At 45.7% G+C, this 21,966-nt stretch overlaps 1 protein-coding gene across 1 annotated transcript; it reads right to left on the minus strand.

Annotated features, from left to right (window-relative positions):
* Positions 1-14,584: 14,584 nt before the first annotated feature.
* Positions 14,585-21,076, minus strand: Spmip5 (sperm microtubule inner protein 5). The gene is made up of 6 exons (XM_026389137.2): positions 20,995-21,076; positions 19,363-19,428; positions 16,852-17,070; positions 15,349-15,535; positions 14,841-14,938; positions 14,585-14,730 (listed from the first exon to the last, which is right to left on the minus strand). The coding sequence occupies exons 1-6, from the start codon at positions 21,074-21,076 to the stop codon at positions 14,585-14,587; spliced, it is 798 nt and encodes a 265-aa protein (XP_026244922.2).
* Between the last annotated feature and the right edge of the window lie 890 nt (positions 21,077-21,966).

Consider the following 21,966-nt stretch of genomic DNA (forward strand, 5'->3'; position numbering starts at 1 on the left):
TAACAACCTGAGGGTGGGGTATAGACCCTGTGGCCTGTGTAACTCCAAACTGTAATGATTCAGGTTAAACTCCACCTGTGACATGAAGGAAGAAGGCCTTAAAAAAAGTTAATATCCACACATCATTCACGATGCAGAAGAGTATTCTCATGAAAGATATCTTTGACCACCCTTCCCTTCAAGTATCTCAGTTCTTCCCAGAGACAACTTAAAGGGTTTTTTTTCCAGAAATATTCTCCATCTACATCACATGTCTTTGTCATCACCCACCCTTTTTGTCCAAGCACAAGTGGCAGCATACTACCATACATGCTGTCACACTGCTTGAGTGTTCCACTAACAATAAACTGGGCATCCTCCTCCTAGTACAGAAACAGCCTCCTTTATTTCCAGAGCTTTGTAGATTCCACTGAGAGACACACACAGGGTACACAGTGGAACCCACTGATGGACACCTAAGTGTTTTCCAAATTTCCTTATTACAAATATTCATGCAGTTAATAACTTTTTATGATATTTTCTACTTTATCCTATTTATCCAATAAATATTTAGGATATACATATTTTGATCAATATTGCCAAAATGGGCTGAGGCTGTGGCTCAATTGTAGAGTGCTCACCTAGCACATGCAGAGACCCTCAATCCTCAGCACCACATAAAAATAAATAAATAAAGGTACTGTGCCCAACCACAATATATTAAAAAAATTTAGCCAAAATGCCCTCTATGACAGTTTTATCAATTGACACTCCAACAATGTGGGAGGTTGAACTATGTGAAGTTGCCAACTTTGCGGCGGGGGAGGGAAAAAAAAATAAAATATATATATATATATAAATCAAGCATTGACAATGCCATGTGATTCATTCTAACCTGGGAGTGCTTCATGCCCTCAATAATGTGGAATGTTGTCAAATCTTTAGCCAACTTGATGGGTAAAGTGCTTTGCCTTAAATTGCAATTTTTATTTATTGTGAATAAGGGTAAACATCTTTTTAGTGTTTTATGACTCTTAAATACTTATTTCTCTGTGAATTGGCCAAATTCTTTGCCAATCTTCGGCATATTTTTTTAACATTATTTTTACTTTAAAGATCCCCTTTCATATTAAGAAAATTGGAAAACTCTGGCATATGCAGATATTTCCCCCAATGTATCCCTCAGCCTGGGAGGAAATGGGAAGACAATGGAAGGGTCTGAGACTGGTACTTTCAAGGTCGATCCCTGGCTGGCCTGAGCCCTTAGCTGGTATTTGGAAGGTTCTACAGGTACCTATAACCCCAGTGGCTGTCCACAGGGATCTGACTACCTGGTCAGGTCAAGCAAGACAGCCAGATCCAGTGCCCAGCTTGCTTTCTTGAGCTATATGCCAGCCTCCAGCCTGTCTGGTCTTTCTCCAAGGCTGTGCCCATTTCCTGGAGACTTGTCACCTCCTCAGTGCAGAGCTGCTGGGTCCCAGGCAGAGTGCAGCCATCCCAGCCTGGCCTCCTGCCCATGCACTGCTTCCTTCCTGACTCCAGCAGAACTTCCCATTCCTTTGGGGACCCCAGATGGATAAATGAGCTGGTACCAGCTACAGAGTGTCATTCTCAGGCCTGTGGGCCTTTGGGCATAGTGTACGGAGGATTCCTGGTGGGCCCAGGTTGGAGTAGTCACTGTTAAATTCTTGGAATCCAGAAAAGGCCTCATTTAGCAGATTCCAAGAATGTCATCATAACAGCAATGGCTGGCACATGAAGAGAACTGTAGGTGACTAATCCCCTGAGATTCAGAGAATGAGGATAAAAGGAGTTTGCAGTCCCCTTACAGGGAGGCCACCAATCCAAATCGAAATGAAAGTGCTTCATGAAGCTCAGTATCTTGGGGTTTTCAGCTAATTCTTCTCTTTCCTTTTTCTTTTCTTGGTATTTTCCAACTTATTTCTTTTGAAGCCCTATATAGCATTTAAAATCTTATGCGTGAAAGAGGCCCTTGTCTGAGAACTGCTAAAAGTTCTAGATCTTAAAACAACCACAAAGTACAAGACAGAAGCTCTCAGCCATGGCTATATATTAGAATCATTGTGGAGCTTTAAAAGAAAACCCCATGTGCAGGCTCCATCCTGGGCTAATCATTATGTTTGGGGTGCAGCACCAGCGTTTTTAAAGTTCCTGGGAGACGTAAAGCCAAGAGTGAGAACTACTGGTACATTTTCTTCTAAGGGTTTATAATGGCACTTTCTTTCCCTATTCCTGCAAAGTCCCAGGGTGTGCATGGGGCTTAAACACTCAGCTCTGCAGTAGGGCCCAGCTGGCCTTGGGTGGCAGCTGTGTCTCGTTCTACCTACACTACCTGGGCTGGCTAATTAACTCCTCTGACCTCAACACTTACTCAAGAGTAACAGTAGCCCTGCACACAGGGAGACTGTTAGGATTCAATAGATAAGCCATGCAAAGCCTTACCACAGCACCCGGCACATAAAGAGTGACTAATCAATGAAGCAGGGAGGGCTGGGCGGCATACGTTGTTATTAACAAAGACACCAAAGACAAAATTATAGGATAAGTGAGGACTCAGAGAAGTATTTGAGGTGAATACAATGAAAGACAAGCACTCAGAATACATAAAGAAAAGAGTGACCCAGTAGAAAAATGGACAAAGGGCAAGAGCAGGTAATCTACGCAGATGATGTCTTAGTCCTTTCATGTTACTATAAGAAAATACCTAATGCTGGGTAATGTCCAAAAAAAAAAAAAAAATGGAGATTTACATGGCTCACCATTATGGTGGCCAGAAAGTACAAATGGTATTGTGCTGACATCTGGCAATGGCCCCTTGGCTGTGTCACAACATGACAGGTAAGGGAATACATGAAGAAGCACAGGTGTGAGAGCAAAAGAGAGAGAGAGAGAGAACCAGAAAGCCAAACTCACTTTATAACAACTCATTCTCATGAACACTGATCTGGTCCCAGGACACCTGACCCACTCCCAGGAGATGACATTAATCTCTTCTAAGGGTGGTGCCCCAGAGCCTGCTCACCTTCCAGTAGGCCTCACCTCTTTTAAATATTTTTTTAGTGTTGATGGACCTTTATTTTATTCATTTATTTATATGTGGTGCTGAGAATTGAACCCAGTGCCTCACACATGTGAGACAAGCGCTCTACACTGAGCCCCAACCCCAGCCCCGAGGCTCCACCTCTTAGAGACCCATCACCTCTCAGTACCAACACAGTGGGGGCCAGGCTTGTAGCATGAGAACCTTGGGGCACAAACCACACCCAAATCATAGCAGGAGAAAGCTAAATTACAAATGTTTGAGACTCAGCCTCACCAGAGGAATACAAACGAAATCCAAGAAAATAACATTCACAGACATGGGACCATCCAAAATATAACTGTAGCAGAGAAAAAGAACAAAGTGGGATCCATTCACGCTAACATGGGCAGGGCCCCAAAAGTCCTCTGAGGAGGAAGTGGAGTGTCAGGAAGGTACCCCAGGACACAGAAATGATGATGCTGTGTGTTTTCATTCACCAAAAATCTACGACTCACCACACGGGTGGTTCAAATAGCAAAATGTGGTCCAGAAGTTCATTGGGACACCTTCTAGGTGACCACCATGTCGTATTTCTTTTTCTTTACAAAAGAATTTGAAGTCAATACGATGAAAGATCCATCCTTTCTAATTCTAGGTGGTTAGATTGTCAATATTGTAGTTTTATTTTTTTATGTAAATTTAAGAGAAAAGGGAAGAAGAGAGAAATTGATTGATTCCAGGGAAACTGGGAGGGCTGCCAGGAGCCCACAGCACAAGGAGTACAGTACGGGGGAGTTCAGGACGTGTGGCAGGAGGAAGGTGATGGGACGGGGACAGCTTGGCTGGCTGCCCCAGGGCGGTGCTGATTCAAGTACTGATTCATCTGCCTCCATTCCAAGACCCACGGCAGGCACCTCTCTCCTCTCTCAAAGACACGTGTCTGTCACAGCAATCCTCCTCTTCACTTCCCTACAGTCTTGCCGCTTGTCCCTGGTGTCACACGGTCATCCCTGAGCCAAGTGCCGCTCCTGATGAGGACCTGGACAGCACCCCACTGGACCAGCCGAGACCGCAGTTGTGTAGACAGCTTTATTTCATAGCACTCACCTTCCCAGGCCCAAGCTACATAATTCCATAAGATTTTCCTGAGTCAAGACGTGAACAAGAACAAAGGTGAGATAAAAAGTCACCAATCCCGTCTTTTCGGCTTCCGTCCGGGAGGGAAAGTGAATACTTTACAAAGCCATTTCATAAAATGTGATGTTAAAATGAATAACAAATTACTTTCTCTTTTACTAGCTTTTAATGCTAATCGTGCCATTTTCCCCCTGACCTTCAGAAATATGAGATGTTTTAAATGACAACATAAAAAGAGTTCTTGTTTGAAAACCCAAGCTACTTTAGACTGCATATTATTACTTATAAGTATAGTGTGGGCCGGCATCACTCATTTTAGCATTCCATTTATATCTAACTGGTATATATTTCAGCTGACATTTATTGTTCTCCTGCATACGTGTCAAATTCCTTAATGATAACTCTGACAAAGGCATGGTGCTCGGGATATATAAATTACATTCGCTACCATATAATCAGTGTTATCTATTAGAATGCTATTTGTGACAAATCATGTTCAAAATAAAAATTGTATTGATTTTTCTGTTATTTTAATATTGTGCCGCTCGCAGCAAGCCTTTGATTGAATCTTAAACACTTTAATGCTCTATTTTTGTTTGAAGCAGATCAGAGATGGAGTTTGTACTATTCACAAAGCTAACACAATTTACGAAACAACAAAATCAAATTTCAAAAAGCATCTTTATTTTCAAGCCAAGGGAATAAATTTGGTAAAACTATCGTTACGGGGGATGTGGCTTGGCAACGAAAGGCACGCACACGCGTTTAATTTCTATGCATCCATTTTCATCTAAATTAGATTTTAACTTTAATGCAGGGTATGAAAAGCCTCTCTCGGGCCTTTGTTTCTGCCTCCTCTCTCCAGCCCTTGCAGGCTTTCTCCCAGCTAATAGCTCCACATCCTGCTTTGTCCCCCTCCCTCTTAGCAGGGGGTTTGGGCAGCCTTCTCAGAGTTCTGGCTGCAGAAGATTCTGTTTCTGGGACCCTCCAAGTGGGCCTCTCCAGGGAGGGGGCCTGCTCCACTGAGATTGCCAAACAGATAAATCACAACTAGATTCTGGCCAGCACCATGCTCTCGGCTCAAATTGTGGTTTAGAGCAGGGGCTGGTGAATTAGGCCAGTGGCCACTACTTTTGATGCACCCCCAGCCCAGCTAGAATGGATTTCACATTTTTTAATAGTTTCTTTTTTTCCCCATATTTTTGTTGGTGCATGATCATTATACAAAATATGGATTTGTTGTTGTATATCTGTACCTACACACCATGCCACAATACAATTTGGTCAATATGGTTCCCCAGGATCTCCCCTTTCCCTTCCTCTCTCTCCCCTGACCCCTCTCCTCTCTTCTTACTGGCCTCCCTTCTATTTTCATAAGGACTCTGTCTCCACCTTTATTTTCCTTGTTTTCTCTCTAGCTTCCACATATGAGAGAAAACATATGATGACCATTGACTTTCTGCACATTTGACTTATGTCACTTAACATATCGCTCAAGTTTCATTCATTTTCCTGCAAATGACATAATTGCATTCCTAATGGCTCTGAATACCATATTTTCTTTTCCCATTCATCCATTGATGGACACCTAGGCGAGTTCCATAACTTGGCTATTGTGAATTGTGCTGCTGTAAACCCAGGCATGCCTGTGTCACTACAGTGTGCCGACTAGACTCATTCTTCAGGATAAATACCGAGGAGTGGCATAGCTGGGTCATGCGGTGGTTCTGTTTCTAGTCCTTGGAGGAACTGCCATACTGACTTCCACATTGGCTGAACTAACTCCACAATTCCACCCATAGTATAAAAATGTTCCTTTTCTCCGTGTCCTTTCCAGCAGGGTATGTATTATTTGTATTCTCTATGGTTGCCATTTCTGATTGGAATGAGATGTAATTGCAGTGGACTTTTGATTTGCATTTCTCTAATTGCTAAGGACATTGAACTTTCTCATATAGCTATTGGCCATTGTATTTCTTATTTCTTCTTTGGAGAAGTGTCTGTTTAGCTCATTTGCTCATTTGTTGATTAGGTTGTGTTTTTTTTTTTTTTTGGCAGGGGGGGAGGTATGTTTTGAATTCTTCATATATTTTGGAACTTAATCTTCTGTCAGAGGAGTAGCTAGCAATATTTTCTTCGATTCTATAGGTTCTCCCTTCACACCCTTGTTTCCTTTGCTGTGCAGAAGCTTTTTAATTTGATGTTGTCCTATTGATTAATTCTTGGTATTATTTTCTGAGCTTTAGGAATTCTATTAAGGAAGTCATTGCCTGAGCCTATATGTTGGAGTATTAACCCTACATTTCTACCAGTTGCAAAGTCTAATTCCTAGGTCTTTGATCCATTTTGAGTTGATTTTTGTGCAGGGTGACAGATAGGGATTAATTTCATTTTACTACATAGGGATAACCAGGTCTCCCAGCACCATTGTTTAAAAGACTGTCTTTTCTCCAATGGTTGTGTTTGGCGACTTTATCAAGAATCAAATGACTGTGTCTGTGCAGATTGATCTCTGTGACTTCAGTTCTCTTCCACTAGTCTAGTCGTTTTTCTGCGAGGACCATGCAGTTTGGGTTACTACAGATCTGCAATACAGTTTGAAGTCAGGTATTGTGATGCCTCCCCCATTGCTCTTTTGGCTCAGAATTGCTTTAGCTATTCGAGGTCTTTTATTCTTTCAAATGAATTTTAGTACTGTTTTTCCTAGTTCTGTTAAGAATGCCATTGGTATTTTGATGGGGGTTTCATTGAATCTTTAGATCATTTTCAGCAATATAGCCATTTTAACAATGTTAATTCTGTCTATCCATAAACATGGGAGATCTTTCCCTCTTCTAGTATCTTCTTCCATTTCTTTCTTCAGAGTTCTATAATTTTCATTGTAGAGATCTTTCACCTCCTTGGTTAAATTTAGTCCTAGTGTTTTTTAAATTTTTTAAAATTTGTTTTAATTAGTTATGCATGCCAGTAGAATGCATTTATGCACTTTGATAATGCCATTATTTAATTCTTCTTTAAAGTTGAATCATATTCTATTGAATATATGTACCACATTTTCTTTACCCATTCATCTATTGAAGGACACCTAGGTTGGTTCCATAGTTTAGCTATTGTGAATTGAGCTGCAATAAATATTGACATGGCCACATCACTGTGGTATGCTGATTTTAAGATCTTTGGGTATAAACTAAGGAGTGGGATATCTAGGTCAAATGGTGGTTCCTTTCTGAGTTTTCTAAGGAGTCTCCATACTGCTTTCCAGAGTGGTTGCACCAATTTGCAGTCCCATCAGCAATTTATGAGTGTACCTTTTACCCCACATCCTTGCCAACATTTATTTTCGCCTATATTCTTGACAATTGCCATTCTGACTAGAGTGAGATGAAATTTTAGAGTAGTTTTAATTTACATTTCTCTTAAAGATGTTGAACATTTTTTCATATATTTGTTGATCAATTGTGTTTCTTCTTCTGTGGAGTCTGTTCAGTTCCTTAGCCCATTTATTGATTGGGTTATTTGTTGTTGTTTTGTTTTGGTGTTAAGTTTTTTGAGTTCTTTATATAGCTAAGAGACTAATGATTTATCCAAGGCATATGTGGTAAAGCTTTTCTCCCAATCTGTAGGCTTTGTCTTCACATTATTTTTTTCTTTTGCTGAGAAGAAGCTTTTTAGTTTAAATCCATCCATTTATTGATTCTTGATTTTACTTCTTGTGCTTTAGGGGTATGGTTAAGGAAGTAACAAAATGAAATTAAACCTCTATCTCTCACCCTACACAAAACTCAAAGTAGATCAAAGACTTAGGCACTAGAACAGAAACCCTGCACCTACTAGAAGAAAAAGTAGGCTCAAATCTTCACCATGTCAGGCTAGGATCTGCCTTCCTTAGCTAGGAAGTCCTAGAGTTTTTATAGTTTTTTTTTTTTTTCCGTGTGTGTGTGTGTGTGTGTGTGTGTGTGTTTGAGGATATTGTGAATGGGCTTATTTCCAGCGAATTCATTATTGGTGTACAGGAAAGCTATTTATTTTTTATGTGGATTTTGTATCCTGTTACTTTTCTGAATTTTTATATTAGTTCTAAAAATCTTCTGATGGAACATCATATTATCTGCAAACAGTAGTAATCTGACTTCTTACTTTTCTCATTTAATCCCTTTAATTTTCTTCTCTTGACTATTTGCTTTGGCTAGAATTTCAAGTATTATATTGAATAAGAGTATGGAAAGTGGAAATCCTTGTCTTCTTCTTGATTTTAGAGGAAATACTTTCAGCTTTTCTCTATTTACTATGATGTTGGCTTTGGGTTGTCATACATAGCCTAGTTTCTTCAGTGTTTTTATAATGAATGGGTGCTAAATTTTGTCAAAGGTTTCCTCTGTATCTATTGGGATAACTATGTGATTTTTGCCCTTAATTCTATTAATGTGGTGGACTACATTTATTGATTTGCATATGTTGAACCATTCCTGCAACATTGCAATGCAATCAACTTGGCCATGATGTATATCTTACTATGTTGTATATAATTTGCTGATATTTTATTAAGAATTTTGGCATCTATGTTAATCAGGGATGCTGTAGTGTTCTTTCCTTGATGTATTTAATGGTTCCTTAAAAATGCAAAAGAGAAGTAATGTTTTATGACATATGATAAATGAAAAATTTCAGTGTATATGAATAAAATTTTATTGGAACACAGCACTCATTTGTTAACATATTGTCTATGGCTGTTTTCCTGCTGAAATGGCAGACTTTTTGTAGTTGTGACAGAGTTCGGGTGTCCCCATAAAGCCTAAAATATTTACTACCTGGTGCTTTATAGAAAACGTTTTCAATCCTGCCTTAGAAGAAAGGTCTTCGTGACCTATGTCCTATTAATGTGGGGGAGGGAGTGGCACCTTCAAGAGGGAAAGATGGGGGAAGCATTCAGATAAAACATGGCATTTGTGAAAATCAATCTCATAAAAGCGTTTTTTGGACACACTGGCTAAAAATTTCTCAAAGTGTGAATAAGTAGGAAAAAAATGAGGAGAAAAGAATGAAAGGAAACAAGTCAACCCCATCTTCACAAAACTGCAGATGTGGCAAATGTGCATGAGAATTGTAAAATTACCATAAATACCCTTAGATAGGTTGACAAGTACTTAAAATGCTCACAAAAACTGGGGTGAGTTTCACCAGTAGAAGTGGTTTCAGGACAACTGACATTGGACAGAGTCTGCTACAGGGGACACCAGGTTCTGAAACCAGGATATGGCTGTAGGGGGCACTGAGGGACCCATGGAGAGTTTTCTTATGTGACCTTCAGGATTGTGCCTATCAGAAACAAGAGCTGAAGGATGACCCCCAGGCCATGGAGTGCCTGGTGCCCCCTCCAGATGGTGCCCACACTGGTCAAGAGAGGCAAGGTACTCACTCCCTGTCAGCCTTTGGAGAATCAGGCAAATCTGATTCGAATCTAAATGTGCACATCTGGCTTTGTTGGAAACACAGCTGCCCACTTGCATGGAGGGTGAGGCTGCTCCTCTATTTTTTTTCTGTCAAGAAGGCCTGCTTTGGGAACTATGCTGGAGGCTGCTGTGCCTGACTCTCTCCTACCTGCCAGGTCAGCTGAAGAGGCTGAGAGGACAGACAGGTGGACAGATGTCGTCACCCCACGACAGCTCACACTTGCCCAGTGCTCACCTTAGGTCAGACACCTGGGAAAACTCAGGACATTTTCAGAAGAGGTAATTTGTTTATGGAAGCCAGAGGCCTTCTGGGAAGGAAGGAATCAAGACCTCAACTCTTGCAACTCTTTGGATGGGCCAAGGGCTGAGGGACAGGTGTAAGAGCAGGGGAGAGAGATGAGGGAGTCCAGTCTCATGCTGAACTGGACCTTGCTGTTGTTATCCTTCTTAGTGCTTTTAGCTGTGGTTAACCGACATAGGCCTGCAAGTGTTCTACCTGCAAAATACCATGCTAAGTCCTTTGTGCAGGTTATTTCACTTAATTCTCCAAATTTCTAGCAGAAAACTGAGGCTAAGAGCAGCTAAGTTTCCTGCCTCACATCACCCAGCAGGTATATGGCACCAACAGGCATGTGGACCCCTAAAGCTCAGTTCTCCAACACCCTCAACCTTGAGGGGCTATCTCCCTCACATTACATTTTCACCTTCTTCTTGCCTAGACTCTCATCTGTTTTCTTTCTGAATTGATTCCGTGTGGAAGCATGACTCATTTAGGAATAGCTCATTTTACTGTGACCACGAGCCAAGGATCCACAGGCCGAGGCAGTATGGCATGAAGGTTAGGTGTGCAGACCTGGCCTCAGACTGCCAGGTCTGTGTGATTCCATGACCCTGAGCATCTTTTTTCATCATCTGCTTTTTTTTTTTTTTTTGACAGTGCTGCGGGAATGGACCCAGGGCCTCATGCATGCTAGCCAAGTTGTCTACCACTGAGCTACAAACCCAGCCCAGTGGCTGCCTATTTTCTTAATCCTTTTAACCTGAACTGTTGGGTAGGCTGTTTTGTTATCTTATTTTACAAAATAGGAATTTGATGCTCAGAGAGATTAAGGGAACTATCAGAGTCATATAGTCTGAAAAATTCAAGAAGAGATATGAACATTGAGAGTCTACCACCTGCCCATACCTTTCAACAACGTTGAAGCTCAGATCAAGATCCTGTTCATTAGAGCCAGCGGATCACCATGGTGGGATGAGGAGCAAGGACCGAGAAACTTGGTGTCTCCTCCCACTGGCCTCTGGGGGACCTGTCAATTCTTGCCCAGAAAGAAAAAGAAGCTACCCCCTAAAGAAGACACGGAGGTTAAACTGTCCTGACAAAAGACCCAGTTTGCCCAGGGAGTTTCGTCTTCCCAGGTAATGGAATTGTTTTTAGTGGCAAGAATGAGCTCATTACAGATGCAGCTTGTGCTAATAATGATAATTTGCTGAGCATTAAAATCACCTCTGTGCATCTCCCCAGCAGACAGTCGATGCTCTAGAAATTATAGGCTAGGGAGGAACAGAAAGGAGAAAGTCTAAGGGAAAGAATTGCGATGGGGAGCTGCTTCAACAAAAGGGCTCACAGTTCTGCACACTGAACTGGGTGATCTGAATCGTGAACTTGTGGAAGGGAGACGTGCAGAATTTTTGAATTGCCTTTATTCACTTCTGTTACCTCTGTTACTGGGTCGTTTGGGGTTCTGTTTTGGTTTTACAGCTAAAGCCATTTTTTTAAAAGTTGTGCCAAATGAATTCGTCACTTAAATATTGGTATGTAATATGATCCATGGATGAGAACACTTGGGACAGTTTAAGAGCCACATCAGTCCTGCCACCTCCTTACTTTCCTTGAAAATACTGCAACAGACTTGAGCCCCAAGTGGCCATCTGCAAACTGGATTTGGGAAAAGGAGACAGACAGACACACCTCCCATGTGGCTCATTTCTGAGGTGGGCAGAGATGCAGCCTGCATAGGAAGGGATCTGTCTCCTGGTGTCCTCTCTGGGGCTTTGAGGTCTCTCCTTCAGGGTTTAGGAAAACTGGGAAAAATCTCAACTATTCACATAGATTTGCCCCAGCCTTTTGAAGAAAGTGCTAGCTGTCTTCTATTGAAATGTGATTTTTAAAATTTAATTTCCAAAGTATTTAAGTATCTTTTTCAACAGTTCAAATAAGGATTTTAAAGATGATATTATTTCTTAGTTATGAATGCAATATCTGGAGGCTGTGGAAAATCAGAGAAAACACAAAGAAGAAAATAAAAGCAATCAGTAGCATCATCTACTAAATGACCATTGTGAATATTATGGGTTAGCTCCCCCCTTTATTAAATAAAAGACATGGGGTGTGTGTGTGTTTGTGTGTGTGTGTGTGTGTGTGTGTGTGTGACGTAGGTTCACAGCTACTGCACATCTTGACCTTCCTTTTTCAAGAGCTGTATCGGATATTTCCACAACAGGATTTTCCCTTCACATCATCTTTGACATAGTAGCTCCTACTGCATCCCAAGCCCACAGGGATGGGGGTGGTAGTTATGTTTTGTGAGACCATTACTATTTACAACACCCTTAGGCACTTCTTTGTTCAAGACTGTTCAGTTCTGAGACCCTGTGGCCATCTGATGAACACTGTGGACCTGAAATATGTAAGATTACAAAGGAAATATCACCAAAATATTCAAGAGAGCAAATCTGGGTGAAATAGCCACATGTCTTTTTTAAAATTTTTAATTTGTTTTAATTCATTATAATTGACATTAGAATGCATTTATGCACTTTGATATATCATACATAGATGGGATATAATTCCTCATTTTTCTGCGTGTACATGTTGCAGAATCACATGTTATATATATACCTAAAGTAATAATGTCTGTTTCATTCTGCTATCCTTATGTCCACATCCCCTCCCCTCCCCTCCTTTCACTTCCCTCTACCTAAACTAAGGTAACCCTATTCTTCTCAGTGCCCTCCTATTGTGAATTACCATCTGCATATTAGAGAAAACATTCGGCCTCTGTTTTTTTTTTTTTTTTTGGCTTATTTCACTTAATATACTCTCCAACTCCATCCATTTACCAGCAAATGCCTTAATTTCATTCTTCTTTAAAGTTGAGTAATATTCCACTGAATATATACACCACATTTTCTTTATCCATTCATCTATTGAAGGACTCCGAGGTTGGTTCCATAGTTTAGCTATTTCGAATTGAGCTGTTATAAACATTGATGTGGCTGAGTCACTGTAGTATGCTGATTTTAAGTCCTTTGGGTATAAACTGCTGAGTGGGATAGTTGGGTCAAATGGTGGATCCATACTGCTTTCCCTAATGGTTGTACCAATTTGCAGTCCCATCAGCAATGTATGAATGTACCTTTTCCCCCACATCTTCACCAACATTTATTGTTGCCTGCATTCTTGATGACTGCCATTCTGACTGGAGTGAGATGAAATCTCAGTGTGGTTTTGATTTTCTTCACTGCATGTTAACATGAGAGTAGATTCTGAGGCTCTAGTAACTAATCATGGAGTGAGGGGAGCATTAGCCTGATTTCTAGCTGTTTGCCACACCTTCGTAGGGTACCAAGGGTCCACGATTTCTATGGTGAGTACCTGGCTGTGATGTGTCCTTTACCTTCACAAATGAAGGAAACACTTGGAGGTCTGTAAAACGAAGATAGGACTTTTTCTTATCAAGATTTTTCCATCCTCTTGACCTCTGTCCATGGAGCCTCGGAGCCCAGGGAGCCCTGGCAAAAACTCTCGCCTTGGGAAGCAGTTCCAGGAGCAGCTTGCTGCATCTCCGGCTCTGAGCATTTTTTAAATATTTATTTTAAGATGTCAATGACCTTTATTTATTTATGTGCAGTGCTGAGAATCAAACCCAGTGCCTCACACATGCTAGGCGAGTGCACCACCACGGAGCACAACCCCAGCCCCATTTTTTAGCTCTTTGATGCTGATGGCCTCCTTAGACCCCCAGCTGCTTTCGATTTCAGGGAACTGAAGGCTGCCAAGTGGAGTCAGGGAGAGATCTGTCAGTGACAGGCAGCAGTGACCAGTGCTAGGGGTTGAACTGGGTCCCTCAAAAGAAGGAAGTCTTGGTCCCAGTACCTCGGAATGTGACTGGTTTACAAATAAGGTCATTGCAGGTGAAATTAGTTTAGGTAAAGACAGACTGGAGAAGAGGCCTCCTAATCCAATGTGACCTTCTAAGAAGTGGCCACATGACAACACAGACACACCCAGAGAGAACACCCTGTGCGGGGAGGGCTGAGATGGGAGTCACATGGCTTGAGTTGCCACAACCCCCCAGGAAGAGGCAAGGACTGACTTCCCTTCCGGTGTCAGAGGGAGAGGGGGCCCTGCTAACAGCCTGGATTTGGAAATTCCGCCCTCCACGACTGTGAGGCAATAAGGCCACCAGTTGGCAGTACTTTTCTTAGGACAGTCCTGGAAAACTAATGTAGCTGTATCTGCCAGTCGGGGCCTCAAAGGGACTAGGATTCTAAGAAAGCAGGGTTGGCTGCAGGCCAGAGTTGGGGACATACCACACCAGGACCCAGCATGGCTGAGGTGGCAACAGTGCTGGACTGAGGCTTCAAAGTAGAGCCTGGCCCAGCTACACGAGGTTCCCTTAGGGTTTAGGAAGAGAAGGCCCCACCCTGGCCTTTCTCAAGGTCAAGGCAACCTAAGAAAACCCCACAAAGACGTGTAGCACACTGAGCAGTCTCCTCTTTATTCCCACACAACAACAAGATTCGTGATTGCTGACAGCCACGCTGCAGCTCAGGGTGCAGGCCCGGGGAACTGTGCTCTTACACCTTCCTATTGCCCACTAGGTGTGGATGAGGCACCGGCCCGTGCAACACTGGCAGGCTTCTGCCACTCCCCTGGGCTCCACCTGTCCCTGGAGGTCTAAGCCACATGCTTCTAGACCTCTGCATTCTTTGGTGAGGGCCGTGGCCCTAGATACATCTTCCTGTTGCATGGAGTACTTAGCCTCTGAGGCAAGTCACATGTCACCGGAGCTCTGGGGTCTTGGCCCCGGGGTTTTCCAAAGGTAGGGCAGCTTCCACCTGGAAGAGAAACCCTCCACAGGAGCGGCAGGCAGCCAGCCAGCTCCGCAGATGAACACACCAGTGCCTTCTAGAACATAGTAGGAAGGAAGGAAAGCACCCTCACTCACCTGCGATGGAGAAGTCTGGGTTTGGGGGTGTCAGCTCTTCATGCTGCAAAACTTTTGGAGAAGGAGCATCGGTTTGTGTGGGGCTAATTCCACACAGTCTAAAGTAAAAACAAAAGTCACAAAGTTACTCCTTTTAACAATAAAAATAAGAATAACACACACAGGTCCTGGGGGGGGGGTCCTGTGTTCATTTCTAATCCTTACAGTTTATCCTAACGGTTAGGATTGTTGTCCCCTTTCCAAAAGAGAAAACTGAGCCACAGGAGCCACCATATGCAGTGCCCATGGCGTCACCTGCCATCTCCCCCCCCCCTCCATCGGCACCTGGAGTCTCTTAGGTCACTGCTGGACAGATGGCCACTGGGGAGAGCTGAGCTCAGGCGGGAGCTGAGCCCTACAGACCAACGAGACAACTTCTGTACACCCACCCAGACCCACGGCGGTCCTAGTGCAGGGGGGCTCTCGTCTCTGGGTCTTGCAGCCAGTGGTTTGACCCCCCCACACTTACTCCTCATATGATTTCAGACGTGCTCTCTTGGCCCGCTCCACAATGTCCTTGAAGTCCTTGTAGCAGTTTCTGGCCATGACAGTGTACCTCGTGGCACAACCTAGTTCCGTGACCTTGGCTCTGGGGAGGTAGCCTGCCCAGCCAGGGATCGGGGGCTCGTGGAGAGGTTTCTTCATGTTCTTGCATTCTGTAGAGAGACAGATTTCTTCCTGAAGGCTCGGGGGAGTTCTGCAGAGGGGAGTGTTCTCCAGCCAGCTGGCACCCCAACAGTTAGCCCAGGGGAGCTCTTAGGCCAGGTATTGTGGGAGGGGCTTTACAAATAGTGTATCATTTCATTCTCTCCCAAACCATCCAGGTTAGCACCACTGTTACCTCCAGTGTAGGAAGGAGGAGACGGAGGCCTGCAATGAGGTTCAGAGAGACCTGGCCTGAGTCACATAGCCAGGAGGCGTAGGGCAGGACTCAAAGCTGGCTCTATGTTCAAAGTCCTGGCTCTGAGACAGATCCTGCTTCCTTCTCAGATCGATGGGGAAGCTTCAGGCTTTAAATAAGGCAGGGAATCGACAGCAGCGCCAGCTTAGGAGGCTGCTTTCAGACTTTACCAAGAACCTGCTTCAGGTCCTGACTGTGATCCTAGCTTGCTGGGTGACCTTGGGTAAGTTTTACCATCCCCATAGCCTCCAGTGAGGCCACTGAATTGGAGGACATCCCAGGGAGCATCTAGTCGATCCTTTCTTGTTTTAGAAGAAAATATTGAAGCCCAGAGAAGGGAAATAATTTGTTTCAGGCCACACAGGAAGTAGCCACAGAGGTGGGCTAAGTCCCAAACTTAGGCAAAGATTCTTGGTAAGGTTTGGAAGATTTTTAAAGCACAGCAAACGTGTAAATTATCATTTGTTCTTGAAAAATTGTTTGAACAATTATAGTAAAAAGAATAAAAGCAATCAGTTCCTTGCTTTTACTATAGGCTTTTAGGCCTTAAAATAATCTAGGTCAAATCATTGCTGCAATTCCTGTCATGTAATCCCATCACGGTGGTCTCCATTGTTGGTATTGGGTGAGAAACCCCTTCCTCCTGAACTGGCACCCGGAGGAGGGGGAATCAGACCCAGGGCTGACCTCAGCACCCCTGCTATGACCTCAGCCGGTGACCCCAGCTCTGGAAGCCTCCCTCCTCCTGTCTCTTAGATAGGAATGACAGTCGTGACCTCACAAAGTCCTGCGGTTGGGGACAACTGTTCCCAGGACAGAGAAACAACCAGAAGCTCCAAGTGTGTTGTGACTGGCCCAGGGCCTCTTAGTGCTCAGGCCAGCACCCTCTGGCCTGACCAGGACTGTGTCCCTCTCCCAGGAAGTGTCTCCCTCGTGTGAAGAGACTGAGCCTGTCCGGTGTGCCCTGAGCCCTGGGGACCTGGGGCTGTGCTGGGTACCGTGCTCTCTGTGGCCTGCGGGGATGTGTGCTTGGGGCCAGTCGGAGGGGCAGCTGGTTTGGGGGGCCCATACCCAGACTCAGGGGGTGGTACTTCCGAGTGTACTCGTGCAGAGCCCGCAGGACCGTGTCCTCGGAGCAGATGGGCTTCAGTTTGGGGGCAGCGTCCACTGAACGGTGAAGCTCCTCCTGCCGCTCTATGTATCGCTGCCTTTGCTCCTGGAAGCTTTCCAGGCAGTGGTCCATGTGGTCCTCGCCGGAGGTCCCCTGGCAGCTGAGGTAGGGCACGAAGCCTGCAAGAGCCGGGCAGAGGGCAGCCTTGAGCCAGGCCGTCAGCGGGGATTGCAGAACCTGCCCCGTCGCCCCAGCTCAGCCCACCGCTGGGCAGGTCCCCACCTACAGCGCTGCGTTTTTCCAAAGGCCATTAATACAAGCAGTGCTCTTGTTTCCACTGAGACGGGCCCTCCCAAGGCCACCCAAAATGACCTTGGAGCTGGGAAGTGAGGGCCCAGTTCAACAAAGGCGATGACAGTCATATTCTTTTATAGCAAAGCCCCTGACGTCAGCCAGAACGGCAAATGCGGAAAGCATTTAATGGTCCAAAATGATAGTCCGAGGAGTAATTGAAATTATTCCTCTTTTCAGAGAGAAAGCTTATTTCCTTGACACTTCCCAAATGCAATTTGGGATCTTTCTTGCTGGACCATGGGGAAATTGCAGGCTTATTAAAAGCACAGACCTATTATACAAAAAGGTAAACTCATTATCTGCAAGACCCACCCCAAGAACAATTTTTCACCATTGCCCTCAAAATAACATATAATCATTACAATGAGTCTGGGTAAAACACGAGTATTTATTTAAACTGGATGCTGAATCCTAAGTACTATAATATTGTCACAATAAAACCATTTTTAAAGAGAACAAATGAGAAAAACTGGTTAAGAGCTTGGTTTTAAACCACAAAGTAAATAAATAAATACCTCTCAGTATTAGAGCCCATTGTTTTTGCCTTTGTCCCTAGGGAAAGAAATCCTGGCAGTGGGGTTGAAGGCAGCCCCTTCCCAACCCTTTCCCCCTACTACAAACCACCTCCAGAAGAATCTCATTAATTGACCTTGATAATGAGGAAGTCCTTCACCCACCAACCCTCAGGCAATGAAAAGTACTCCAAGGTCACAGTGAAGATCACAGAAGTCCAGGAGCCTAGCCTTGGTGGCTTGCCCACCTCAGGGACTACTTGGATCTGCATAGATTTTACATGTGTTCACATGCATATGCACACCACCACACCACACACACACACACACACACACACACACACACACAGAGGAATATAAGCTATTTTTATTGAGTCTAGCTAAGAACTCAGGTATTTAAAAGAGCAAATGTCATGACAACAATCATAGGGTGGTCTCTGCAGTGGTGTGCACTGGACCCCCAAATAGACACATCCAAGTCCTAACCCCTGTGAGCATCATCTTCCTGGGACATAGGGTCTTTGCAGATGCAATTAAGGATCCAGAAATGAGATCATCATAGATTTAGGATGGACTGTAAATCCAATGACTGGCATCTTATAAGTGAAAGGAGGGGATACAGGAGACACTAACTTAGAGGCAGAGGAAAGGCCACATGAAGAGTCCCATGAAAATGGAGGCAGAGATCGGAGAGATGCTGCCACAAGCCAGGGGACATCTGTGGCCACCGGAAGCTGGAAGGGGCAAAGGAAGGACCCGCCCCTAGAGAGAGACATGGCCCTGTCCAAAACACCTTGATTTCAGATTTCTAGCCCGTAGGACCAAGAGAGAATAATCTGCTGTTGTTTTAAACCATCCAGTTTATGGTAATTTGTTGAAGAAGCCCTAAGAAACTATTTTACTTGAATTTTTTTCTTGCTTGGAAGCTAAGTCATTACAGTCACTTGGATGGTGTCAAGCAGAGACTTGAACCATGTCTCAGTTTGTCAGCCCCAAAGGCTGGGCAACTGTGGACTGAATGTTCCCCAAGCACCCCTTCCTCCTGAGAACAGCTACGTGTAAAGGCTGAGGGCCCATGGGGACCACTGGGTTCGTCACCCATGGGGATGTGACAGATTAAGTTCTCAGGAGCCCAGGAGCCTGAGGAGTAAACGCCTCTGGGAAGGGTGACCAACTGTCCTAGTTTTCCAAGGACTAAGGGGTTCCTGGACACAGGACTAGCACTACCATGATTCCAAGAAAATCAGGGCAGTTGACCGCTTCCATTTGGGGGACACAGGGGGACATGGAAGGATGAAAGCCCTTGTGGGAGACTAGAAAGACCAGCGTGGGGAGGGTCAGGGCCCCCACTCATGTGTCTATCCTCACAGCATCCTGTCCATCCTGGTCTAAATTTGTTCAATGGACATGAAGTGCTTCCCATACGGGTCATGTCCCACAGGGTGCAGCCTAAGTTCTCTCTCTCCATCCATCAGAGCCACCTGTCAGCCCTGGGCACTCTCAATGGGTCCTACAACCTGGAGCCAGTTTGCCTGAGAGGCACGGACAGGGGGCCAAGGCAAGCACAAGGACCAGTGCCACAGTCCCCTGAGTGCTGTCACTTACCACTGTAGCCTGGTGTGACCGGAGGACGTCTAATGAAGGTCTTGGAAGTCTCCGTGATTTCGCTGTCTGTTCATGAAGGGAAGAAGGAATAAATTGGTCTCCTGAAGTCTCTGCCTCAAGTACTTACTGTGCCTGTGCCAGAGCCCTTGGGAGCAAAGAATGGCTTTGCCAGGGGCTGGGACTCAGAGGCGGCACCGGCATCTTACTCCAAGCTGGCAGACAGAGCTGGCTTCAGTTACCAACAACGACCTGGTTCCAAGGGCATCGCTTGTCATGCTACCTTTAGATAACCTTGCAGATCACAAGTGTCTCCCTTCCCAAGGAGGCCCCCCGCCCTGTCCACCCAACAGTCATGAAGGGTACACACACTGTGGTCATGAAAAGTGACAGAGGTTGGGAATGTAAAGATGAACAGGACCCAGGAGCCCTCATATAGGGCTCATGAACCTCGGGGGAGGAAAGAGACGAGGCCCCCACCCTCCAGAGCTAGTTCTTTATGGAGATGGAATGTGGGTGCGGTGGTAATGTCTGCCACCACCCCCTTTAGCTCCACACCATTTGGCAATGTCTGGAGACATTTTTTGTTGCCACAGCTTGGGAGATGGGACGCTCCTCATATCTAGTGGCCAGGACGCTGCCAAACATCCTTCAAGAAACAAGAAAGCTCCCTGCAACAAAGAATCGCTCGTCAGTTCTGGCTCATAGAGATCAGAAAGTCCCAAAAGGCTGGCATGGAGTCCAAGGGGAATACAGGGTGGCGGGGGATTGTGGCAGTACCAGTTTATGTGCCTGTTGTCTGTGAATCAAGATTTCTTCCCCCCTCCAGGTCACCAGTGGTTTCCCCAAAAGGCCCAAGGTCTGCATCTCCACGCTGTGGATGCTGCCATGCCCTGTTCTGCCCACAGGTTCATCTCTAAAGCCATGCCCTTGAGGTCAGGGGAAGGGGCTTTCAGGTGGAGGGGGGCCATGGTCCTGGGTTCCTCAGCGGTGATGGGAGAGGCATAGCAACCCAGCCCCAGCAGGTTGACAGCAGTGAAGACCCAGCCGACCCAATCACCGCAGTCTATGCCTGGAGGAGGGACTGGCTGTGAATCGATGCCCAGTACACACTGTCCACCTGCTACCAAAATTTTTCTCCAAGCTTTACATGTGCTGACTCACCAAATCCTCTCCTCAGCCCTGTGACACACATGTGGCACCACTATTCTACCCATTTCCAGTCTAGGATGGAAAAGGCACGCCCATTTCCAGAACACTGGCTCTGCAGACAAGGTGGAAGGGAGCCGTATTCTTGTTGAATCCCTGCAGTGTCCCTCAGGGTCACACCTATTGGGGTTCCCATGTGAAAGATGATTTTCAAAAGGCACAGAGAGATCAAGTAACATGTCCTAGGACTCTGGAATGAAAGCAGACATGAAGGATGAACTCCAAACTCTCAGGGGCAAGATGGGTCATCCAAAAGTGTTGTGCTTGGATAGGGCCCAGCATCCAGCCTGCCTGGAGGAGGTGGGCAGTGAGGAGCTTGGAGAGGAGGGGCCCTGAATGAGGGCCAGAGGAGGGGGCTGGAAAATGGACCACATGGACACCAACCCTTCCCTGCCACCTCCTTCCCACCCCAACCTCTGCTCTCACCTGGGCGGACTTGGACCTGGGCCATGCACTGGGCCAGGCCTTGGTTGTCCTGGGCCTTGGGCCATCCAGGCCTCTGCCTCATCCTCCAGGCCTCCCGTCCCATCTCCTGGGCTCCCACTGAGGACTCCTGGTCTCCACCAGCCTCTGATCTCCAAGCCTCCCACAGCCTTTGTGAGCTCACACCTGGGCGGGGCAGGGGGGGTGGAGCCTCAGGCCCCAGAGCCTGCCCCTCCCCCCTCCCCTCCCTCCCCTGGGGATCCACCTCCTCATCCCCCTCATCATCCCCCTCCACATCCCCCAGCACCAGAGATGAGGTGGGCCCAGTGAACTTGGGGGCACTTCCACGAGCACCCGTTTAGTCCAGCCTTGAGTATGAAACAGACCTTCACCCAACAGATACCTGCCCTTGGAGCCCTGCACAGAGCCTGGTCCCCCATGGGAGGGTTCCGCTCGGGGGTCAGAGCCGCCATTCTGCTGGTGTAGAGGCAGTGGGAAGTGGGCGGAGGAACGGGCCCCCTTCACTTGTGGGTAAGGGCCAGTCGTGGCTGTGTGAGGAACCTGTGGGCAGGAGGAAGCCTGAGGAGGAGGCGAGGCCTTGTGTCCCCAGTGGCCTAGGAACAGGTGCCTGGCTGGGCCCAGCACAGCCTTGACCCCTGTCTCTAGGAGGGGCTGGACTTTTCAGGCGCCCGGTGCAGGCAAAGGAGCAATTTACCAAAATGAAGGCATGCCTAGGAAGTCGAGTCACCCCTTTCTAGCCGCAATTTATAGGAGTGAAGAGAGCTGGAACCTGCATCTTATTGGATTGAAATCCACCAAGATGCTGCCCAATGACCCAGACAGGGAAAGGATGGCCGAAGCCCCGCTGCCTAGTGGCACTACTGCTCTCCCAGTACCTGTCTGAAGTTGGTTCGGGGACACCTCCCAGCCTTCTCCACCCCACTCTCCTGGAAAGTGAACTTCAGGTGGAGCCAA

This window comes from Urocitellus parryii, chromosome 5 (assembly GCF_045843805.1).
Source record: "Urocitellus parryii isolate mUroPar1 chromosome 5, mUroPar1.hap1, whole genome shotgun sequence".
NCBI lineage: Eukaryota > Metazoa > Chordata > Mammalia > Rodentia > Sciuridae > Urocitellus > Urocitellus parryii.

Coding starts and splice junctions, on each gene's coding strand:
- Spmip5 (XM_026389137.2), bottom strand. CDS start 21,076: ATGAGGCAGAGGCCTGGATGGCCCAAGGCCCAGGACAACCAAGGCCTG. Junction 19,429..20,994: donor CCAGGTCCAAGTCCGCCCAG/GTGAGAGCAGAG, acceptor CTTCATGAACAG/ACAGCGAAATCACGGAGACT. Junction 17,071..19,362: donor GGTCACACCAGGCTACAGTG/GTAAGTGACAGC, acceptor CGGCTCTTGCAG/GCTTCGTGCCCTACCTCAGC.